At 41.2% G+C, this 23327-nt stretch overlaps 1 protein-coding gene across 1 annotated transcript in view; it reads left to right on the top strand.

Moving 5' to 3' along the window:
- KALRN (kalirin RhoGEF kinase) overlaps window positions 1-23327 on the top strand; it is a 681131-nt gene that overhangs the window by 266317 nt on the left and 391487 nt on the right. Inside the window, 1 exon segment of the mRNA XM_006154563.3 lies at window positions 7869-8056. Within this exon segment, the coding sequence (XP_006154625.1) occupies window positions 7869-8056 (188 nt within the window).

Below are 23327 nucleotides of genomic sequence, written 5' to 3'. Positions count from 1 at the left end.
TGTTTTTAGCTTCTTGCCATAGGGCATGTGCACTTGCCAGAGAGACAGAGGGGAAGTGAGAAATCACCCCCCCCCCCGGGGGGTATGGCCCCATCATAATCCCTTCTCCTCCATTCTCCTTTTAGGATTTTGGGCATGCATGTGCAAGCGCCTTCTGTGAGTCCCAGGTCTGGGATTCAAATTGCAGTTGACCATGTGGGAGTTCAACACCTTAATCATCACACCACCTCCTGGCCCCCATAGCTAGTGATTTTGAGGTAGAGCTTAAAGACTGAGTAGGAGGTAGCCTGGGAAGTCGTTCCAGAGAAAGAGGATATGGGCAGTTCAAGGAAAGAGAAAAATAGTGAAAGCAAAACTCAGGAGACAAAGAGCAGGTTTTAGGAAGTTGAAGGGTGAGGCCGGAGTTCACTGGTGGTGGGACTCAGGGAGGGGTGGGGCCTCCCACCAGAAACTATATCTCAATGAAGTGCCCTTTCAAGAATGCGTGGCTTAATTCTATTTATGTCTCAGGTCGTGTTTTTATAATGGTTTCTATATTTTTTATTAGAAATATTAGATTAACAATTTATAATTTATTTTAAACCTTAGTGTATAAGTTACTTCGTTGAGACCAAAAGCACATCTTGCCAGAGTCAAATCGACAAGTATTAGGTGCTACTTCCCATTCGCATTTAGGGGCACAAGTATCATTTATGAAAACCAGATCATTAGTATGAAAAGAGAAACCTTAAAAAAAATCTGTTTTCTGTACTACCCTGGTAACTTCATTTGCTTCTGTAGCAGTGACCAGTTCCCGCTTCCACCTAAGTACTTAAGCCATGTCCCTGGAAGTTTTACTTGTCGCCTCCTCTCAATTACCCTACGCCCAGTCTCCAGGTCCTGGCATTTCTCTCCCCGATCCAGCCTATGGCTCTCCACGGACACTGCTAATGGCCTTGTCTGGGTCACTGTCACCTTATCAACCTTTCTAGCCACCTCCTGTTTCCCCCTATGTATTCTGACCTTCTTATAGATGATTCTCTGCACAGGACAGAAATGATTTTTTTTTTTTTGAAGAGGTTTTTGTTATAGGGCGCGTGCGCTCGCCAGACAGACAGAGAGACAGAGAGACAGAAAGTGAGAAATCAGCCCCCTGGGAGGATGGCCACGCTGCAATCCCTTCTCCTCCGTTCTCCTCTTGGGATCTTGGGCATGCACACACACACGCACCCGGCATGAGTTTTAAGCCACCAAGTCTGGGACGTGAACCGCAGTCAACTACGTGGGAGTCCAGCGACATAGCCATTACGCTAACTTCTGGTCCCACAGAAATAATTTTTAACTGAGAATATGACGATGTCTTTCTCTTCTTGCATCCCTTCGGTGGCTCTAAGGATGAAACCTTGGAATCTCTCATTCAGCACACCCCAGCTCACATGATCTGGCTCTTACCTTCCCCAGGCCTGTTTCTCATGTACTTTATTTTTTTAAAATAATTATTTTAAAATTTAACTTTATTTATTTTAATTTGACCACAGAGAGACAGACAGAGAGACAGACAGAGAGAGAGAAAGTGAGTGAGAAAGCAAGCTGCCAGTTCCAGGATTCGAACTGCAGTCAGCCATGTTGGAGTCCAGCTGCCTTAACCACCATGACACCTGACACGCCCCGCCCCATGTACTTTCTATACAGGCCATGCTGGTCTTTTCAGTTCCTGACTTGGTTAAGTCCTGCTCTCTCAGAATTCAACTAACTTCACATCCTCAGAGGCCTTCCCTGGCTCTCTAACTAGAATGCATCTGACAATTGGCACTTCTCGCCCTTGCAATTAATGATGAATTGTGGGATTTAGTGTCTAATGTTTGTTAACCCCATGGACTGGGTTCCTGGAGTCAAAGCCACAGCCGCCTGTTTTGCTTTGTTTTGTTTGTTTTTTTATTGCTGTACACTTTCCACAACCCCCGGGGGCAACTCTAGTGCTTGCTATTAGGGTGCAATAAGATTAATAAATACATATCTGACTGTGAATATTCACATTCCATACCTTTGTCTCTGTTGTATTAAAGCCCCTTTGGACAAAAATTAAAGGACAAAACCTTCACTGTTGAGAGCTCAGATATCAGTTCGAAATCATTAAGAGGTATGAATAATTATCACCCTGTGCTACCCTGACTAGAATTGGTAATTGAAGGCACATGTGCTCCCTGGAGAAAGAGGGAGAGGAAGGGAGGGAGGGAGAAAGGGAGAGGGAGATAAACAGAGAGAAAGCACCCCCATGGGGGATGGTCACACCACAATCACTTCTCCATTTCTCCCTTCTGTCAGGATTTTGGGCACTCACAGGTGCATGCCCAGCGTGCTTTTCAAGCTACCGGGTTCAGGACTCAAACCATGCAGTCAACCATGCGAGATCCAGCCACTGAAACCCCCAAGCCACTGGCAAGCCTAGTAACTGAGTATTTTAAATATAATCTTGCAGATAAGAGAAACTAAACAGGGAGGAGATTATAAGGGACTTCTTAATGAGTGCTTATATTTAGGTAGGGTCCAGAGTTTGGTTAGAAAATCAATTTGTTCTTCAGCCAGTGATGTTCAGAAGAATATCCAGAATTCCAGTACTGCATTTAGATCTCACAGTGTGTAATGTAGTTGTCAGGCACTGCTGGTATCTGCTCAGAAGCAGGTTTCTCAGCAGTGTAGAATCTATATGGAAATTACACTGTACTCCCAGGATTGGAGGACATGGCCATGATCGGGGTCAGGAGAGCGTGAAGTCTCTAAATGTATGTATCAAGCAATGATGTACTAACTAAACTATCAAGACAAAAATTAAACCACGCCTCATAGATTATGTTCATCTACACTTGGTACTTTTTCAGTCATTGCGTATTACTAAAATAACTTGTTCACTTCCTAAATCATTTACCCTTTATTTTATTGATTTCTGTGAAGACTCTGAACAAAACAGGTTGCATGTTTGTATCCCCACAGTTTCAATTCTAATGTTGGATGTTGAAGCGAATGGTGATAATATAATATCACAATACAAATTTAAGTTTAAAGCCTCTGAAATAAGCAAGTTTTTACATGGTAAAGGCGTAACTAGTTAAGTAAGCTAAGTGTCACTAACTGAAAATGAATTCATATTTTACAGAAAGCAAAATAATGGAAACAAATTGCTAGGGGCCAATAGGTGGCGTGGTGGTTAAGGCACTGGACTCCCAACATGGCTAACAATAGTTCGAGTCCTGAACTTGGAGGCTTACTTTCTCATTTTCTCTTTCATGAGTGCATGGAGGCCTATAGCAAATTAAAATCATCATCATCATCATCAACATAAATCAAAATAAATAATTCTTTAATTTTTTTAAAGGAAACTAACTGCTTTAAAAAAAAATCTTAAAAAATTGTGAAATCACCCTCCAGGGAGTGCAAAATCTGACCATGTGTGAACTAGTAGATGATAAATATTCATCCAATCTTCTTTAGAATAGCCAACTTTGTTAAAACTAAACATTAAAAAATAAACAAAATTCATTAAAACATTACCAGACAAGCAGGTCACACTCAATTAATTACTCAAAACTACATTAAAAAGATTTTAATATGAAAAATATGTCATAAATTCTAAAGCATTCATTAAAGAGTACAGATAGCTCTTTTATATGCCAGAAATTGTCCTCAAACCTCAATTCACTATCAAAAGAGAAATAAAAATTAAAATATGCATAAACATTCTAAAATTCCACTATACTTGGTATACAATATATGGGAAATTACATGATGAGAAATATTTATCTTTGACCTTGCATATTGAAGCTCATAACTTCCTTTTCCCCCCATGGTTAGTTATTTTATTATTACTGTTATTATTTTAATCAACATAATAATTGTACATATTTATAGGATGCAGTATATATTTTTGATACCAGAGTACAATGATCACATCAATGTAATTATCATATTCATCACCTCAAACATTAATTACTTATGTTGAGAATATTTTAAATCCTCTCTTCAAGCTTTCTTGAAATGTGCAATTTATTGTTAACTATAGTTACCCTCCTGTGCTATAGAACACTAGTACTTATTTCTCCTATCTAACTGTAATTTTGTATCCATTAACTAGTATTTGCCCATATTTTCCCCTTTCCCTTTCCAAACAGTATTCTACCCTTCTACTTCTGTGATTGGAGATTTTTTTAGCTTCCACATGTAAGTGAGACCATGCAGTATTTTTTTTTTCTGTGCCTAGCTTATTTCACTTAATATTTCCAGATTTGTTCTTGTTATCTTGAATAACAGGATTTCACTCTTTCAAATTGCCAAATAGTATTCTGTTTTGTATGTGTACCACATTTTCTTTTTCCATTCATCTGCCGATGGAGATTTAGGTTGATTCCATATCTTGGCTGTTATGAATAGTGCTACAGTGAATGTGGGACTACAGATATCTCTTCAGCATACTGATTTCCTTTCTTCTGGATATATACTCAGTAGTGGGATTCCTAGATTATATGGTAGTTAATACTGTTTCCATCATAGCTGTACTAGTTTACATTCCCACCAACAAGGATATACAAGGATGTATATCCTTATTATGCATCCTTGCCAGCATGTGCTATTTTTTTGCTTTTTAATATTAGCCATTCTAACTGGGTAGAATGATATCTCACTTGGTTTTGATTTGCATTTCCCTGTTGTTTAGTGATGTTGAACATTTTAAAATATACTTGTTAGCCATTCATATGTCTTCTTTTGAGCAATGTCTATTCAGATTACTTGCACATGTTAATATTCATTCATTCATTTGTTTGCTTTCAAGTTCTTTGTACATTCTAGATATTAATCTCTTGTCAAATGAATAGTTTGCAAATATTTTCTCACATTCTGGAGGTTGCTGCTTCCCTCTGTTGATTGTTTCTTTTGCCATGTGGAAGCCTTTTGGTTTGATATAATTTTATTTGTCTATATTTGCTTTGGTTGCCTTGTTTTTGAGGTGTTAAGTGAAAAATCTATGCCCAGACCCATGTCCTAAAGTGTTTACCCTGTGTTTCTTTCTAATAGTTTCATATTCTGGGGTCTTACCTCCAAGTCTTTGATCATTTTGAGTAGATTTTTATATATTGTGAGTGATATGGGTCTAGTTTCATTCTTCAGCAAATGGGTATCAAATTTTCTCAAAACCATTTGTTGAAGAGATCACTTTCCTCCAATGAATAGTCTCAGCATCTTTGTCAAGAATATATGTGAACTTATTTCTGAGTTCTCTCTTCTTTTTCATTGGTCTATGTGTCTGTTTTCATGCCAGTACCATGCTGTTTTGTTTATTTTAGCTTTTCAGTATATGTTCAAATCCAATAGTGTGGTGCCTCCAGATTTATTGCTTTTGCTTAAGATTTTATTGGTTTTTGCTTTGTATATTTGGAGTATTTTGTGGTTCCATACACATTTTATAATTTTTTTCTATTTCCATGAAAAATGACTTTAGTATTTGGGTTTTTTTTTTTTTTTGTAGTTATTATAAATGAGACTGCTCTTTTTTTGAGAGAGAGATTTTTGCACTTGTGCTCACCAGAGAGACAGAAAACAAGAAATAACCCCTCCCCCTCCCGCACACACACACGGGGGATGGCCATGCCACAATCTCTTCTCCACCATTCTCTTCTCAGGATCTTGGCACTCACATGCACATGCCCAGCGTGGGTTTTAACCATCAGACCTGGGACTCAAATCACAGTTGTCTATGTGGGAGTCCAGCAACGTAAATATTACACCTTGTACTGGTCCCCGAGGTTGTTTTCTTTCTTTATTTTTTTAAATCTAGTTTGTCCCAACTCCCTTTGTGATACAGAAATGTAGGATCTAATTTTCACAAGCCAAGAAAAAATGCACTTTCATATGATTTTTTTTTGGTTGAAATTTCACCATAAGTAATTCTAGAGAAATATAGACTCTTCTAAGAAAAAACATGTAGAGTTCCTTTTGGTTTTGCCTTTCAATATTAGCAAAATGTAAAAATCCAGTATTACTGCAATTCCTTTTCACCGATATGCCTCTACAATATTCGAATTTATATATATAGTCTCCCCATCTCTCTCTCTTTCTCTCTCTCTTTCTGTGTGTGTGTGTATCTCCAGAATATATTACAGAGTGTTTTAAATCTCCATACCTAATATTTAGATAAGAGGTCATATGGGGGGGTTCTCTTTATTGTAATGGGCAATTATTTGACTTTTTATCTTTGTTAATTGGATATTTGCTAAACCTCATTTTTTGTATTCATATGCACCTTTCTCTGAACTAACACCATCTTGGTGTGAGCTTTGTGGTTCTGTTACTGAAAACTTGGACAACTCCCATACTTTGCTCATCGCAGGCATTAATTTATCCCAAATGTCAATGGAAGTGAAGCCAAAAGCTGTATTTTCTACAGCCAGAACTCCCATGCCTGTAATCTATGGGATGTTTTCTTCTACCAGCACTTGCCATGGGGCAATCTGTGTGAAAATAAAAAACAAAAACAAAAACAAAAAAAAAAAACAGAGGAATGAATTAAATCAGCCTTTTTAAACATACCTAGTTCATCTAAATCATTTTTTAAAAGTTCTTTTAAAATCTGAGAAGACTGGTACATCATTAATCAAATGTTTATAGTTAATGGTTAATATGGCAGAAGTGGAGTGGGACCAGTTGAATATTGGCAGGATCTGTAACAGGTGTGTCTATACTATAATTCTGATTTAATTATGGCCACCTGATTTATTGAGTGCCAACTCTTCAGAGACCAAAAGATGAACTGCTTCCCTTTTCCCTAGGATGCACTCATGTTCACCATCTGTGAGAACACAAAGTGGATGTTAAAGGCTTTAGTCCTCCCTTCCTTTCAAAGCTTTTACTAAGGGGTTTTCCATTCACCCCCTCAGGAAAACCTGCTTCCTCCTCTCCTCAGTATCCCCTGACTCATCTCTCCATTATTCTAACCACTCTGTTCCAACTTCTCTAAACATCAAGGAAAATATCTTGAAACCGAATCATTAGCTCTTAAGCCTAGAAGAACAGAGAGTATCTATTGCTTCCTAAGAGAATCATAGATATTAAACACGTGGGAAAAAAAAGCCAAAGGAGGCCTACTAATCAGCTATCTTGAGTGTCTAGCTGGGGAGCAGGGTACCCTGGATTTTACTCTCCGGATTAGGAAGGGTGTCCCAGGAGCATGAGGAGGAAGGATCTGATGACTGGTTGCTGTTCTATTTTTATGGTGGAGCATGGAATGAGTGGTGAGGGCCAAGGTACTGCCTGACCTGCCACTGCCTCATTTCCTGCCAATGCATCTGACTTTATGTGACTTGGGAAGAAGTCATGTGAGGGGCTTAAACTGTGTCTGATGATCTGTGTAGCTTGTTTTAAAAAATGAATTAATAGGGACCAGCAGATGGCTTAATGGTTATGTCACCAGACTCCCATGTAGCTGACTGCAGTTTGAGTTCTGGACCTGGCAGCTTAAAAATTCATGTTAGGCGCATGTGCTTGTGTGCCCAAAATCCCAACAGGAGATTGGAGAAAAAGGGCTTGTGGTGTGGCCATCCCTCCTGGGGGTTGATTTCTCACTTTCTGTCTCCGTCTCTCTCTGTCTCTCAGGTGAGTGCATGCACCCTGTAGGAGAAATCTCTAAAAAAAAAAAGCATATATATAGGCTTTAGTTAAAATAACTAAAAAAGGAATAAGATGATATTCTGGAGATCAAAGAGGATGAGTTGAATGTTATTAAGGGTGGGACCGTCATATTGCCAGTGACAGTAATGAGATTCCTCTATTCACAGTGGATGGAATATTTCCATCTGGACTGCTGCTTTGTGATGGGATGAGCAGAAGTAGGACTCTAGCAGGTGCACATGTCATATGTCTTTCCTTTCGCCAGCAAGTCATTATTTCTGTCTTTCTTTTTGACCAGGTTTTGGACTGGATTGAAAATCATGGTGAGGCCTTTCTCAGCAAACACACTGGGGTTGGGAAGTCCCTACATCGAGCCCGCGCCCTGCAGAAGAGGCATGATGACTTCGAAGAAGTGGCTCAGGTGAGAAGTTGTGTGTGAGTGTGTGGGGGTGAGAGAGGAGGGGTGGGTATGAGTGTGCACTTGCACAAATGTACTGCCAGTGAGTGTGACCAGAGCCATGGCTTTGGCAGGTGGTAGGGCATGTCTCGCCTGTGGCTACTGGGCTCCTTTCCTGCCTGACACAAGAAGACTTTTGTCTCCTCTTGGATCACTAGCTGAGTGGTAAATAGACTAAGTTTATGATCTACAGAAAAAATCTTGCCTTGGCCACAAGGTGGTGCTGGCAGGAGGCAGTGACATTGTTAGAACTGGTGCTGACTATTGTCACTGCTGGGGAGTAGGAGCTGAAAATCAGCCCTAGCTCTGCTTGCAAAGCTGCAGTATATTCCCTTCCAGGGCCTGTAAAGAGATGACACCTGTTCACTAGCCGTGCACCTACAGGGCTGAATGTACCCAGAGAATGTGCCTTGGCACAACGATTTCCACAATATTTAGTCTGTAGTTTCAAGTAGTCTTTTGGCTGAACTGAATATCTGATCTAAAAACGGCACTGTTTTCTAATTGCAACGAGATGCTGTATGAGAGGCTCGGACCACTTGTCTAATAGTAGAACTATATAAAAAGATTTGTTTAGAGTCTCTACCTTAAAGATTTTATCCTTGGCCTATCCTTTGTGGCACAACTGGTAGCATACCAGACTGCAGTACTGGAAACCACATGGCCAACTGCAGTTCAGACTCCTCACCTGGTCAACCTGAAACACACCAGGCATGTAAATGAGTACTCAAGGTGCTGGGAAAAGGAAATCGTGGCACAACCAGACCTTGTTGGGGGGACAGTCTCTGTCACTCTCTTTTCTCTTTCTCTCATGCATGCATACACACTATCGTGAATTTTTTAATTAAAAAAATTTTTTATCTTAACTTCATTATCTTAACTCTGAAGACATTATGAAATAAACCAGATTCTAATGTATGATTCCGTTTATACCTAGAGCACCTACAATAGCCAATTCAAGAGTAGGGTAAAGAGCAAAAGTAGAATAGCGGTTGCCAGCACTGGGAAGAAAGGAAGGGAGTTACTGATTAATGTGTACAGAGTTTCAGTTTTGCAGCTGAAGAGTTCTGGAGATGTTCTGTGGTGATGGTAGCACAGTAACACAAATGTACTTTCTTTTAAAGATAATTAAAATGGTCCGTTTTATGTTGTGTATATTTGCCACAACTCTTTAAAGTCTCAGCCATGTAAGGACCGTCTACAGAATGAGCTGGACTTTGCCAAAATAATACAGGCACAGGTCACAGTTCACTTTCTGATGAACAAGATGTAGCACAGATCCCAAATAGCTAGGTGACCAGGCATCCTGGGTGCCTCTCCAGACTGTTACAGTGCAAAGGATGGGAGAGGGCCACAGGCATCCCGTCTGCTAAGAGTGAGGTCACGATACCTGTCATGATCCATTTGAGTAGATTCATCCTATAATGTTGCTGTGTTTTGCCACTGGACTGTGCTATGGTTCAGCCTCTCCTCATTTAAGCACATCCCCAAAGAACCTGCAGCCCTGACCCAGTTAAGCCCTCTTTGCTTTTTCCTGCTGTAGAGTTATAGGCAATAACAGCCTTGGTTATAAGCCTATGAGGGGCTTGTTGTTTTTGTGTGTTTTTATAATTAAGTCACCCCAACCCTTTCTCTTAACCGCTCCTCTACCTTCTCATTGATGCCTGATATTCTTCTGGTGTGGGACAGTGCCTTTTCATTAGCAGCAGAGACACATTAACTTAAATGTACACTAAAGAAAAATAGAAACTTTAAAAAAGTTTATTTATTTGCTTTTCCATGAGCAAGAGTGACAGAATTGGAGAGATGGCACCCCAACAGGTCTTAATGCTGTGATCCATCCCATCCTCATCCAGCCCCCGATCATGGGCATGTGCATGTTCATCATATTCAGGGAGCTCTCCAGGTGCAAATCCAGAACCCTCCCAGATGGGTCAGTCTGGCAGAGCTTCACATTTTACTGCTACCCCACCATCTGGCTCCCAGACTAGACCCATTTATTAGATATTTTTATTTCATTATATATTGTATGTCATATCAACCCTAAATGATAGATGGGATTAGCCTTTTTTTTTTAATAGAAGACAGCACCCACACTCACAGAGATCTTCAATGTGTCAAGTCATCCAGCTTTCAGTGGATGTGCTGGGATTCAAACCCAAGCAGGTCTGTAGGACTTCAGAGTCATGTTCTCATTTTAATTCCATGCTTTCCCTTCTTATCAAGGTATAGGAGCTAGGTGTAAAATTCATTATGAAGTGTCCACTGTTCACAGAAAGTTCAAAACAAAGAGTGAGCATTAGGGGAGTGCATGATGCTATTGGAACCATTCTGTCTGACATCCATTATGCCTTTTCTCTGGCCCTGCCAATCAATCACCCATTGATATGATTTGCATCTCCCTTCCTCTGTTTTCTGATAAAACTGTATCTTTTAGGGGCCATCAGGTGGGTGGAGGTTAAGGTGCTGGATTCCACATGATTGACTCCACAGTTCAAGTCCTGGACCTTGCAGCTTGAAAATCATGCTGAGTTCATATGCATATGTGCTCAAAATCCTGAGAGGAGACTGAAGAAGAAGGGATTGTGGCATGGCCATGCCTCCTGGGGAGGAGAGGGGGGGGAGGCATTTCTCACTTTACCTTTTCTATCTCTCTGTATATTTCCAGTAAGCATATGTGCCCTATAGCAAAAACTTAAAAAAAAAAAAAAAAAAAAAAAAAAAAAAAAAGAAGACTGTATCTTTTTGAAAGAGAAAGGAGTTTAACTTTTGGAGTTCTAACTTCCAAAAGGCTCATGCTTTTATAGAAGAGTGTTTCCTCTATGAAGGAGAAGGGCTGATGTAGAACACGAAGGGAACACTTGAGCCAATAGTCACAATGCCATCAATCACCCTGCAAATAGGCCTCTAGAGATGGATCTTATAGTGTGAAGTTAATCCTGTCTTTTCTCTTTTTTCCCTTTGTTTCTACTCTGGGAAAGGAGTGGATTGTGGAATTACCTTACATCCTAGAATTTTTGGTCCACATGAGTGTGGTTCCCACCACAATGAAGGCAGATTGATTGCCAGTAGCAGCCTGCCTCAGACTGCTTTGTTCTGTGCAGTGTGATCACCATGCTCTGGGGTGATCCAGACAGGAAACAGCTCATTATTTTCTTTTCCTTCTGCTCTGGATTAAGTGAAAGCAAGAAAGGGAAGAAAGGAATAGATTTATTTAGGAATCAGAAAAATTTTGAGTTAGTCAGAAGAGCAGTAACAGAAGCCAAGGCATGGAAATTCTTGTTCTTTGATGTGTCGGATAGGTGTTTATGATATAAGCACAGGAAAAGAGTCACATACATTGTGGAGTAGGAGGGTTGGGAGTCACTTATGACCCTAAGGAAAGTGATGAGTCAGTGGGGGAACCTTTTTCAACTTTACCATTTTGCGATTCTTTGGCTTAAAGCTGATATGAGGAGGGGAATCTGAACACTCATTCTAAGTTCAATTTCAAAAAATTGTCTTGAATCAAAGCAGAAGGAGAGCTATTGCATCTGCTACCACTTCGGGAAATTTGCCCTTCTTCAAGGAAGGGCAAACCCTGAAGCAGAAAAAAATGGCTACCCACAGGGTGATGTTGAGGCAGGGGAAAGGCCCTAAACAGATACATCTCCACTCTTGGGATAGTTGGGGATGCCTGTGGTTCTTACCACTGGCCACTCTTTAAGATAAAGACATTTAAGGCAAGTACTAAGATAGGCATAGGCGGTATTTGTGAAGAATTAACGTAGCAATCCCTTGTCATTAAACTTTAAGTTTTATATTTAATAGCTCTTGAAAAAAAATAAAAACCAATTCTTTAAGTCATTTGAAGGAAATGAATTAAGTGTGGACGAGTCCTCAGTTCATCCTGCAGATGGCACTCTTTGAATAGCGAAGTAGAAGTCGAGCCTACCAGGGAACGGTGCCAGTCATCACAGCCTCACTGGGGAGGCACCCAAGTATGCCGGTTCAGTGGCCTAGGGCAGGGAATGCACCAGGGAGACCTGTGTCTACAGATCTTTCTAGTCCAAGCTACTAAGGTGGTGTGTGCTCAGATAGAAGACCTGGGCCCTTGGTGGAAGCCCCTCTAGGTCCTTGTGTCAAAATGCCTTCATTGTAGTCAGAATTGGTTTTCCCATGTGGATTAACAATTCCAGAATGCTGGGCTGCTCCATAACTCACTCCTTTCTCCAGATAGAGGATACAAGAAAAGACTTGTACTTGATGCTTGTACTTGATGCAGGTGGCCTAGAATCAGACAAAATGACTTAGGCTACAGAATAAAATAGTTTTACAAGGGACTTTTTTTTGTGCTCATTAGGTGTCATCAGGAGCATAAATAAGTAAGAGATGGAGTCATTTCCCATAATACCATAGCCATCAGGAGATAGATGTGTCCACGTCTGCCCAGGTAGTGGAACAGAACGTGGAACTGTGTTCGTGTCCTGAGATGGTTCCTATTACTTGAGAAGAGAGTTCTAAGGGCCTGTGCTTTAGCTAGCAGCTGTGCCTGCTCTGTTAGTGGTCGGCTTTATGAGCTCATTATCTGAAAAGGCAGACTTTCTGTAAGCTAACTTAGTGAAGAATCAGCAAACATTTACATTCAAATATATATTATCTAAAGTCTCAAAGCACCAAATCACATTTAAGCAGCTAGCATATTAAGTAGCATTACCACAGCATTTTTTTCTTTTTTTGGAGAGATTTTCCCTGTAGGGCGCGTGTGCTCGCCAGACAGACAGAGAGAGACATAGAGACAGAAAGCGAGAAATCACCCCCCAGGGGGGATGGTCACGCCACAATCCCTTCTCCTCCATTCTCCTCTCGGGATCTTGGGCACGCATGCACACGCGCCCGGCGTGAGTTTTAAGCCACCGGATCCGGGACACGAACCGCGGTCGACTACGTGGGAGTCCAGCGACATAGCCATTATGCTAACTGCTGGTTCCCACCACAGCATTTTTGAAAGCACAGACCATTTAAAGAAAGATTTAGAGAAATGAAAAAATATAGATATAATTACACACTTCATTCAATTAGTTGTTTTCTTATCTGACCTTTGTTTTTTGTTTCTTTTTTTCTCAAACTTGACTAAACCTCTTAAAAAATCATTTTGAGTCTTGCGGTGAAAATATAGGGAAAACATTCTGTGTACCTTGCTCATCAGAAATAATCAAAAGACATTCAAAGATAATCAGCAAACCTACTGGAGTACCAAAGGCAAATTGGATAGGGTAATCCATAGAGATCAAAAGCCTGTATCCTCAGACTTGGACAATATGCTCTTCAGTTTCCGTGTCCCAGCAAGTCTCCATGTTGGACACTGTGGAAAAGTAAAGAGATTCGCAGTTTCTGTCTTGAGGAACCCACAATCTAGGGAAAAAACATCCATGAAACATAATCTACACCTCTAAGAAAATGCGTAGTAAGAGAGGAGACACGAACTTTGCTCTTTTAGGGCCTTTCAAGGAGCACTTCTAGTGACAGCTAGCTCGTGGGGCAGTCCCATAAATATGCCTACCTAGGGATGGCGCAGTGACCTTTGGACTAAGTTCCATCTTTCTCTTCTTGCCTGACATGACCAGTTATAGCAGCCGCAAATGCAAGCAGAAGGAAAAGGTGAGAGTGCTTAAATAGATGTACTTCACACTCCAGCTTCTCAGCAAGGATGAAAGGTTCTTGGGCAGATGGAAAAAAAATAGGACGAAAGCCAGGCAAATGCAGAGATATTAATGTCATGAAGTGGGCAAGTAGAATGAGAAGCAACAGAGAAATAAAGAAATTTACCCTTTGAATCTTATGTAACAGTTTTTCCTTAGGGGTGGATTCAAGACATTCCCTCCGTGGAGAACTAGGGAGAAGTTGCTGGCATGAGGGCGGGGGTCTCATGACCACTTTCGGGAATAAGAAAATTGCTATACATGTGGATAAAATTCAACCAGAGTTGTTTGTTTGCCACAAGGCACATATACTTGCCAGAGAGAGACAGCGAGAAAGGGAAAGTGAGAAATCATCCCACAAAGGGGATAGCCATGTCAAATCCCTTCTCTATTCTCCTCTTGGGACTTTGAATACACATGCACCCATTCCTAGCATGTTTTTCAGGCCACCGGGTCTGGGACCTGAACCATGAAGTTAACCATATGGGATCCAGTGCTTTAACCACCATACCACCTGCTAGCCCTAACCAGAGCTTTTAACAAGTCCTTTGTATAAATATGATGTGGAAAATTGAGAGAGGGTAGAGTCAGTATCCCAGATATTCTAGAGAGCCTGCTACGAGCCTCTTAGCAAGCTGGTGAATCGGCCTCCACTTTTGCTGCTTCCTGCGAGGAGCAAATGGCACATTTAAGAGAAATTAAGGCTGCATTCCTAGTGATTTTAAAGTTCTGAGTAACAAACTGAAAGATTCAAAAGCACAGGTGGTGTTTTAATCTCTTGTTTCATGTGACAACAGTGACAATGAAAAAGGAGGCCTTGAGAAACTTTTTTTTTTTTTTTACTGCATTCTACAGACAGTGAGGATGATGGACTTCTGGCAAGGAATGGTGTGCATTTTGTAAAGATTGGGAAGGGTATATATTGGCAGAAAGCTTACTGATCTATATAGAAGGGTTTGAGTGAATTTTGAAGTGGAGGGAGAAAACTATACCAGTAAAGCCAGGTAAGTCTGGCACCACACAAACAATAAAGAAAGAAGCACCTTGTGAGGAAAATACTCTTTGAGCACCTTAGATAGAAAAATGCCAAGGTTATGGATTACAAATGATGTTTTTAGCTTCTTTTTTCTGTAAACCATTAAAAGGTATGCGTGACAAGTAGTGCACTTAAAATTTTAATAGAACTAGATAGGTTTAGTAAACATTCCTGAAACGTGGATATTGAGCTCACAACTACTAAGTGGCAATAGAAAAGAATTCTTTGTTTAAAGAACTTATTCTAATTGGAGGGGCTAAAGTATATCAGGATATTTCACATCTATGCAAAATTTGCAAAGTTTCCTACCTGAGGATAGTGAACAATATAGGGAAATAATAAAAAGGTAAAAGGAATGCAGAAAGTAGCCATCATGTTACTGGAAAGGACACAATCTGCTCCATCAGGTAGAAGAAATGGAAAATGCTGTTCTGGTATGATATTCCAGTTCTGGCTCAAGGAAAACTAATGTTAATGATTAGAGCCATCAAACTCCCTGCATCTCCTGGAAATTGTGTTACACTGTAAATAAAATTAATTACAGTGGAGGGAACATAGAGTTCTAGTGGTGGAAATCATTCTAGAAAACTCAAAAAGTATAGGCTGTACCTAAACTCTGAAGAACCTTGACCTTTAACTATTATGACAGTTATCAGACAGTGTCTTAATCAGTTTTACACTATCTTGAATCCCTGGCTGGACTGTGACCTTCCCCAGAGCAAGAATTTTGTGTTATTAATCTTTTTGGTCTACTGCCTAGCACAGCAAGCCTGGTGTTCAGTTGGCACTTGAGAAACACATGAGTGGTGTGGGGGGATTCTTTTGTTGAGTAAATGTCAAGGTGGATGATTTCTGAAATTTCTTGCAACTTAAGAATGATGAATGGGAGACCATGAGATGATGTAATGGTTACATAGCTGGATTTCCATGTAGTTGATTGTGGTTTGAGTTCCAGACCCGGTGGCTTAAAATATGCTGGGTGGTGGGGCCCAGCCGGTGGCATGGTAGTTAAGGAGCTGGGCATGCCCACATGGCTGACGATGATTTGAGTTCCGGACCTGGTGGCTTGCTTTCTCACTTTCTCTCTTTCTCTGTATCTCTCTCTCTCTGGTAAAATTAAAATAAATGAATGAATAAATAAAAATAAATAAATAATTCTTTTAAGAAAAAATGCCAGGTGCATATGCATGTGTACCCAAGATCCTGAGAGGAGAATAGAGGAGAAGAGATTGTGGTGTGGTCATCCCCCTAGGGGGTGATTTCTCACTTTCTGTCTGTCTCTCTGGCACACGCACGCATCCTATAGCAAAAAAAAAATCTCTCTCTCTAAAAAATGATAAATGGAAGAGAAGTGGATTAGAGCAAAATTTATGAGAACACAGGCTCCAGAAACATATCACCTGGAACCTGAGTACCATCCTGATATAATTAGTGAGACTGCCCTGAGCTGCAGTCATCCTGGCTTGCGCCAGACCAGGATGTGGCACTCTGGGAGAGGCTTTTTTTTTTTTTTTCAGTCAAATTTTGAATGAGTTCTTAAGACGCTTTATTTCTCATGAGGTTATAGGAAGCTACATTTGATGAGAGGAAATGGCAATCCTTACTAAGTCCATTTTACCAGTCCTTTTAATTTTCCTGGTGGGATTGTCCCCATCACACTGGGCCTGATGACCAGGAAAGGATTTAACCTTCTCACTTTGTTAGCTGAAATGTGAAGGCCTTTTTGCCATATTAAAACTTTCCTTTTTTAACTAGTGGATGAGATTGGCCTTTTTCAATAGGATCTTAAAAGCAACAACAAAACAAAAAGTAAAGTAGATGAAATCTACTGATTTTGTATTCAGAATATTGATTTCAAGTCCAATATAACTCATCTAGTCCCAAACTTCTTTGGATTCACTATATCATGTTCACTGACTGCATCTTTTTTCTCTTCCCTGTTGAGGTGGTCCTAATAACAATAGTGATACTAGAAATAACACCTACTTAGTATTTTCTATGTATTATGTATATGCCCTGTTCTAATTATTATTCTTATGCTAACTCATTTAATCCTCACAACAGCCCATGAGTTAGATATTTCTCATTTCCATTTACGGATAAGCAATATAAGGCAAAGCAGTTAAACAGTCAGCTTGGGCCATCCTGTGGCATGGTGGTTAAGGCAGCTGGATCCCACATGGCTAACTGTGTGAGTTGAGTCCTGATTCAGTGACTTGAGAAACACACCAGGTACGTGTGTGTGCAAGCACAAAATCCTGAGAGGAGGAGGGGGAAATGGAGGAGAAGGGGTTGTGGCTTGACCATTCCCCGTGGTATGTGCTTTCTCTCTCTTTCTCTTTCTCTTGTGCATGTTCCTCTAGCAAATTAAAAAATAAGAATCGATTCAAATGGACAGAGCTAATAAGTGATAGAGCTGCAATTCAAGCCCTGATAGCTTGTCTCCAGAGTCCAGCCTTCCCACCACCTTGCTCTAGAGTCTCTTGATTCAAAAGAACTTTGGGTGTATTGGGGGTCAGGCCTGGGGAGTTCATTATTTCCATCCCAGAACCAATTCCTAGTCTTTTTTCTGTGTTTCAAGCTGGGTCCTCCCTCAGACAGCTAACTGTACATTAGCACTGTGGCCATAGGACCTCTGAGTGATACTTTTCCCCACCTTGTCTTCAAGACTTCCCTTGGACTACAGGGCCACCTTCATTACCTTCTATAACATTTTTTTAATCCAAAAGGTCTGTGTGGGCCCAGACCTCTGGGAACACTATTATTACCTTCTCCTTTCTCTGCCTAACCTCTAGCTTATGTGACATACTTGTGCCAATCATGGTGACAACTGCTCTGCTCGCATTGGAATTTGGCCTAATTAAGAATTGGCTTAGCCATGTCAGGCCTGAGTCTTCACTTCTATTTCTAGCACAAAATAATGTACTGTACTTGGCCCAGCCCGGAAAATTATTTTATCTCTTTCTTTTCACCTTTTGTCAAGGTCACACCATTACTAATTTAAGCTCCTATTCTTCCAAAGTCCATCCCCTTGGTACCCCCTGAGCTCATGATTTCTCATCTATTGGGACATACATTGCCGTGAAGAAAAATGTAGCATTTGGAGTTAGTCTGTTCTCTCCATTTGAGGCCTTGGACCTGTGACAACCACTTAATGTCTCTGAGCCTCAGTGTCCTTTTCTATAAAATGATAGTAACACCTTGCACAGAAGAGTGATGTGAGAGTTAGAAATAACGTGTGGTAAGTGGCTGCTGGAGGATTTGATTCATAGGAGATGCTTGGTAAACGGTGGCTCTGCAGCAGCAAGTGATGATGTGTTAGTGCCAGTGGCCAGTGATGGAATATATCTAAACTTCATTCCCTTCCAGGCTAAGTGAGCAAATACCACACTGTCCTCTCTCAGGACTCAGCCTGCTGTGGTCTGCTTCACTATGTAGAAGAGAGTAAGCTTGTCCTTGGAGATGGCCAGGTGCCAAAGGGACAGGTCCTGCAGGTACTGACAAGCATCATCTAAAGGTTAAACATTACAGAATAGATGGTCAGCCATTTCGATTAGTCAGAACCAAGGAAAGCCAACAGAGTAATGGTGCGTCCCTCCTGGGAATAGGGGCTACTCGGAAGCTGGGTATCCAGGAGACAGTGGTGTTCAGAGAACCAAGGTGGAGAATGTTCAGATTGCACTGGGAAGGCTCTTGACAGAGAGTGACACTCTGGCTACTGAGTAGGCAGCATTCCTTGGGTACCAGGGTAAGGAAATGGCTGGCTTTTAGGAACAGGACAAAACTGTAGTTATCAAAACTAGTTATTAGGGCTGGGCTGAGTCAGCTGATAGTGAGAGCTGATATGTAAGACCAGTCTACAGATGAAATGTGTGACTCCATTTAATTTCTCTTGAGTGGGAGTTAAGCCTGCCATGGACCACCAGAAGAGAGAAAAGGAAAGAGAGAGTCTGAACCAAATAAGAGCAGACTGTTCCTTCTAAAGGAGTAGGCAACTAAATGGCCCTCTTCAGAGGGGAACCAAGTGTGTCCCCGCAGAGGCTTACAGTGGGCTAGCGTATTTACCTTGCATGGTGAGCATAGCATGCAGAGGGGAGAATCAGTTACTGTTTCTCAGAGAGCATTAGCATAGTTAAGAAAGAAAATGGAAAGCTGTTGCAGAGGAAAGTCTTCTCATCTGCCCCATATTGATCGTGAAAGCAAACTATTCATTACCGTGTCTTCCAATGATTAATTCCAACACAGGTCAACCTGCCCAGATTAAGAGGGACATAATCGACTTCCTTTCTCTTCCTCCCCCTTTCTTTCGTTTTGATGACACTTTGCAAGCAAACTGGGCCTCAAAAGCGTGCTCGCTGCTATAGAAGCCAGCACTTGTTAGCCGAGAGTAATAGGAAGCACATGAGGAGTCTGCACATGTGAGGAGGGGTGTTTACAGATTCCACAGCAGAACTATTCTGCCTACATACAAAGATTTTGAAAAGCATTTGTATAGTTTTTATTTTTTTAAGAGAGAGACTTTCGGCATAGGACACACGCGTTTGCCAAAGAGACAAAGAGAGACAGAAAACGAGTTATCGAGATATATCCCCCCAGGGGGGGTAGCCATCCCACAGTCTCTTCTTCTCAAGTCTTCTCTTGAAATTTTGTGTTCTTTTTTCCTTCCTTCCTTCCTTCCTTCCTTTCTTTCTTTCTTTTATTTTTGAGAGATCTTTGCTATAGGGCATGTGCGCTCACCAGAAAGACAGAGACAGAAAGCAAAAAATTAACCCCCAGAGGGGATGGCCATGCCACAATCCCTTCTCCTTCATTCTCCTCTCAGGATTTTGGGCACACATGCACATGCACTCAGTGTGAGTTTAAGCCACTGGGTCCGGGACTCAGTCACGGTTGACTACATGGTAGCCCAGTGATGTAGCCATTACACCATTGCTGGTCTCTCCTCTTGAAATTTTGGGCATGCATGCACACATGCCCACTGTTAGTTTTAAGCCACCAGGTTTAGGACACGAACCAGAGTCAACTACTTGGGAGTCCAACAATGTAACCCTTACTCCATCTGCTGGTCCAACATTTGAATAGTTTTAAACATAAAGAAAAGCATGCATGAATAACTATCACTTATGAAAAATATAACTTTACAAAGAATATCTCATTTAACCCTTGAAATTGCTCTATAGAGTTAGCGTTTATATTTTTTTTTATTTTCCAGTTGAGGAATCAAACTTAGAGAAGATCATTCAAGTGGAGGGTACAAGTTCTGGACCCAGGCAGGCTGACCCCAGAGCCCATACATACATTCAGAGTCACCGAAAAAAAAAAACAAAAAAAGGCCTATTCAGCCTTTTGATTTTTTCCCTAAGTTTCTATTTTATTTTAATTACAAAGCTACACATTTTCAATATAGAAAATGCAGGCAAGAAAAAGGAATAAAAATGATCCGCCCACTCTGTTGTCTAACTGTGTAACAGTTGCTAATACTTGGTGTTTATTCTTTCACATATTTTTCTATTTATGTGTATGCAGGCATGTTTGGTGGCCAGCTTTTTCTCATTTAATGATATATCTATGGTAGTAGATACAGATCTACAATATAATTTTTTCCTTACTGATTAAGTCTTCAATATCAAGACTTATTATTTCCCAGTAACTTATAGGCTATTAAAACCAGGTCCAGTTATAAATGTGTAAGGAGAAGCAAAATAAGCATTGAAAGCAGAGGGCTGAGTTTAAACCACACACTGCGAATCTTCTCATAAAAGGAAGCGTCAGAGAATGGCGATTGATAAGTACCCTCCCAAGCCCTTCCGGTTCCTCACTATAGGTATACACATTTTAGAGGGATGTCAGAACCTTGGAGTCTGTAAACAGATTGGAGTAGGGAGTGGTGGTGGTGGTGGGGGGCAGGGCTTCAGAACAGTAATATCTGTAGCCTCTTTCTTTCCCTTCTCTCCCCCCTTTCGCTTTCTCTCCCTCCTTCTCCTCCTGTTTCCTTCATCTTCTCCTAAGAGATCCTTTTCTAAAATCAGAGCTCTAGTCAGGGTCAGGGGTGCAGTCCTGGCTGCAGTCTAGTCGTGGTCCCAGGTGGGCAATGATTTCCAGGATCTGAGACTTCTGTGAGTTAAGTACTTCTGGCTTTGACATTCAGGGTGATAGGGGCAAATCAGGAGTGCCTGGGCTGAAGGGCAGGGCTTTTGAGAACTTGTGGGTGAATGAGGCAGCTGATATAAACAGCGTACAAGAAACAAGGGCCAAAGAGCCCTGAGAAAAGGGGCATCAAACAGTATATTATGCAAACCGAAAAATAAACACACATCACCAACAAGAACAGCCCACCAGGCAGATCCGTGTCTTTTTGTTCTCTGCCAATGAGCAACTGGAGACATGTTCATGAACCAGTTTTGTTTGGAATACATTTTTAACAGAAGGAAGGCCCACTGCCAAGTTCTGATGGGAATAAATCATTACACAGGAGTTGCTCCACCTGGAAAAGAAACCAGGTTTGGCACAAATGGAACCAAGTTTTGATGGGCTCCTGCAGGACCAGGGACATCCAAGCCTAATTAGGACTGGTGCCTCTGTTTGTCTTGGGATATGCAAGACAAAGCCCAGCTAGCCCAAGACCCTGCCCGTTGGGTTTAGGTAGAGCTGGTACTGCTGTTTCACTGCGATCTAGTCGCCAGCAATGTGAAATATTGGCAACCTCAGCTGTAATTACATAGCTCCGTGGCATTTCACACTGCAGGCTATTTTGTACAATTATCTGAGCCTTAAAAGTGCCAAAAATGGATTGAAGTAGCTTTTGGTGGACTTCAGTTTATCACATGCTTGGAGTTTTCAAATATCATCAAGGAGTGGAGGCAGTAAGAGAGGCTAAGAAGGGAACTCCAAACCCATGTGATAGACAGATTTTATTTTTCTTCTTTTTTTTTTTTTTTTTTTCTGGAGAGGTTTTTGCTATAGGGCACGTGTGCTCACTAGAAAGACAGAGAGAGACAGAGAGACAGAAAGTGCAAAATCACCCACCAGGGGGGATGGCCACACGGCAATCTCTTTTCCTCCATTCTCCTCTTGGGATCTTGGGCACGCACGCACATGCGCTTGGCATGAGTTTAAGCCACCGGGTCTGGGACTTGAACCGTGGTCGACTACATAGGAGTTCAGTGACATAGCCATTATGCCAACTGCTGGTCCCTATTTTTCTTCTTCCTCATGATGTTTGGACTCTGTCTAAAATTATGAACTCTTTAGTGTCTTGGGGATTCCCAAGGTCAGTTTCTGTTGCTTTAACAAATATAGTTAAGAAGGAAAAGGTTACTTGGTTATTGACCTTGGTTCTGATCTACCTCCTGCAGCTGTCATTTTGGTGAACATTTTAGCAGTTTGTAAAGTGACAAAGGTTCAAGTTTGGGAATTACTCAAAGAAATTACATCTCATTACGGCACAAGATGACATGGTGCCAGGTGACCTGAAAGCAGGATGCTTTCCCAGATTCTCCCCTTCCTTACTCTCTGCCTCATGTTAAAGCCACTTGAGCAAATGGCGCCACAGTCTCCCTTAAAACAAATGGGAGTTACAAATTCTTCTACTGTGTGTGTGTCAGAGGCAACAAGATCCAGTGAGAAGTATATACAGATTAGAACACCTGGATGGCAGGCCCAGAGCTTTCCCACCTGTATGTACAGGTCACTTAGTTTCTACAAACCTCCGTTTCAACATCTGTAAAATGGGACCATTTAGTCCATCATAGTTGAACAGATAGGGTACTTAAAAGCACTTTAAGTCTAGAGCACAGAACAAATGTAAGTTATCATCACTGCTATTGAGGGGATATGCTGTGGATGAGATCATGCCTGGAACACTCTCAGAAAAGGGGAACTAAAGATACAGAAGATTGATGATATTGCCCCATACCAAGAGTTTCCCAAGAGAGAGAATGTGCTGAGCGTTTCTGAGTTTAACTGAACTCTCAATGCCCTGGGCTCCTTTCACTGTTAGGGGGCCAGATTCCCATGCATAGCAGGGTTAGCCGGGACACTTTCCACATTCTAAAACTAAAGCTAATCATGTGAGGCTCTCCCTTGTCCTGATATTTACACAGTTGAGGTCAGTGAGACTTTGGGGACCAAGTGGTTCTACGTAAAAACAGCGTGTATTTAGGGCCCCATGCGCACTTATGGTACATGTCTTTCTTTCTTTTTTCTTTTTTTTTTTTTATTAATTCACTTTACACCATCACAACACACAAATGAATTTTCCATCCAAAATACACTGTGCATTGGTTCAATCAAGCACATCCACATACATGTTCTCAGCAAATAATTTTCCAATTCTTACGTCCTGCCCTTTGTCTTGCCATCCCTGATTCCCCATCCCCCACCCTCTGCTATGTCCCATCTTCCTCCTCCATTGTCCCTGGCATCCATGGTTGCCCTCCATACCTTCCCCCACCCCCCATTCAATTTTCAATTGTTCTGCCAATGAACTTAGTTAGTCTAAATAAATCCATTAGCTATC

Source organism: Tupaia chinensis, unplaced genomic scaffold (assembly GCF_000334495.1).
Source record: "Tupaia chinensis unplaced genomic scaffold, TupChi_1.0 Scaffold000415_1, whole genome shotgun sequence".
NCBI classification, from domain to species: domain Eukaryota; kingdom Metazoa; phylum Chordata; class Mammalia; order Scandentia; family Tupaiidae; genus Tupaia; species Tupaia belangeri.
The sequence above is the reverse complement of the archived record's forward strand: the minus strand, read 5'-3'. Positions and strand labels throughout refer to the sequence as shown.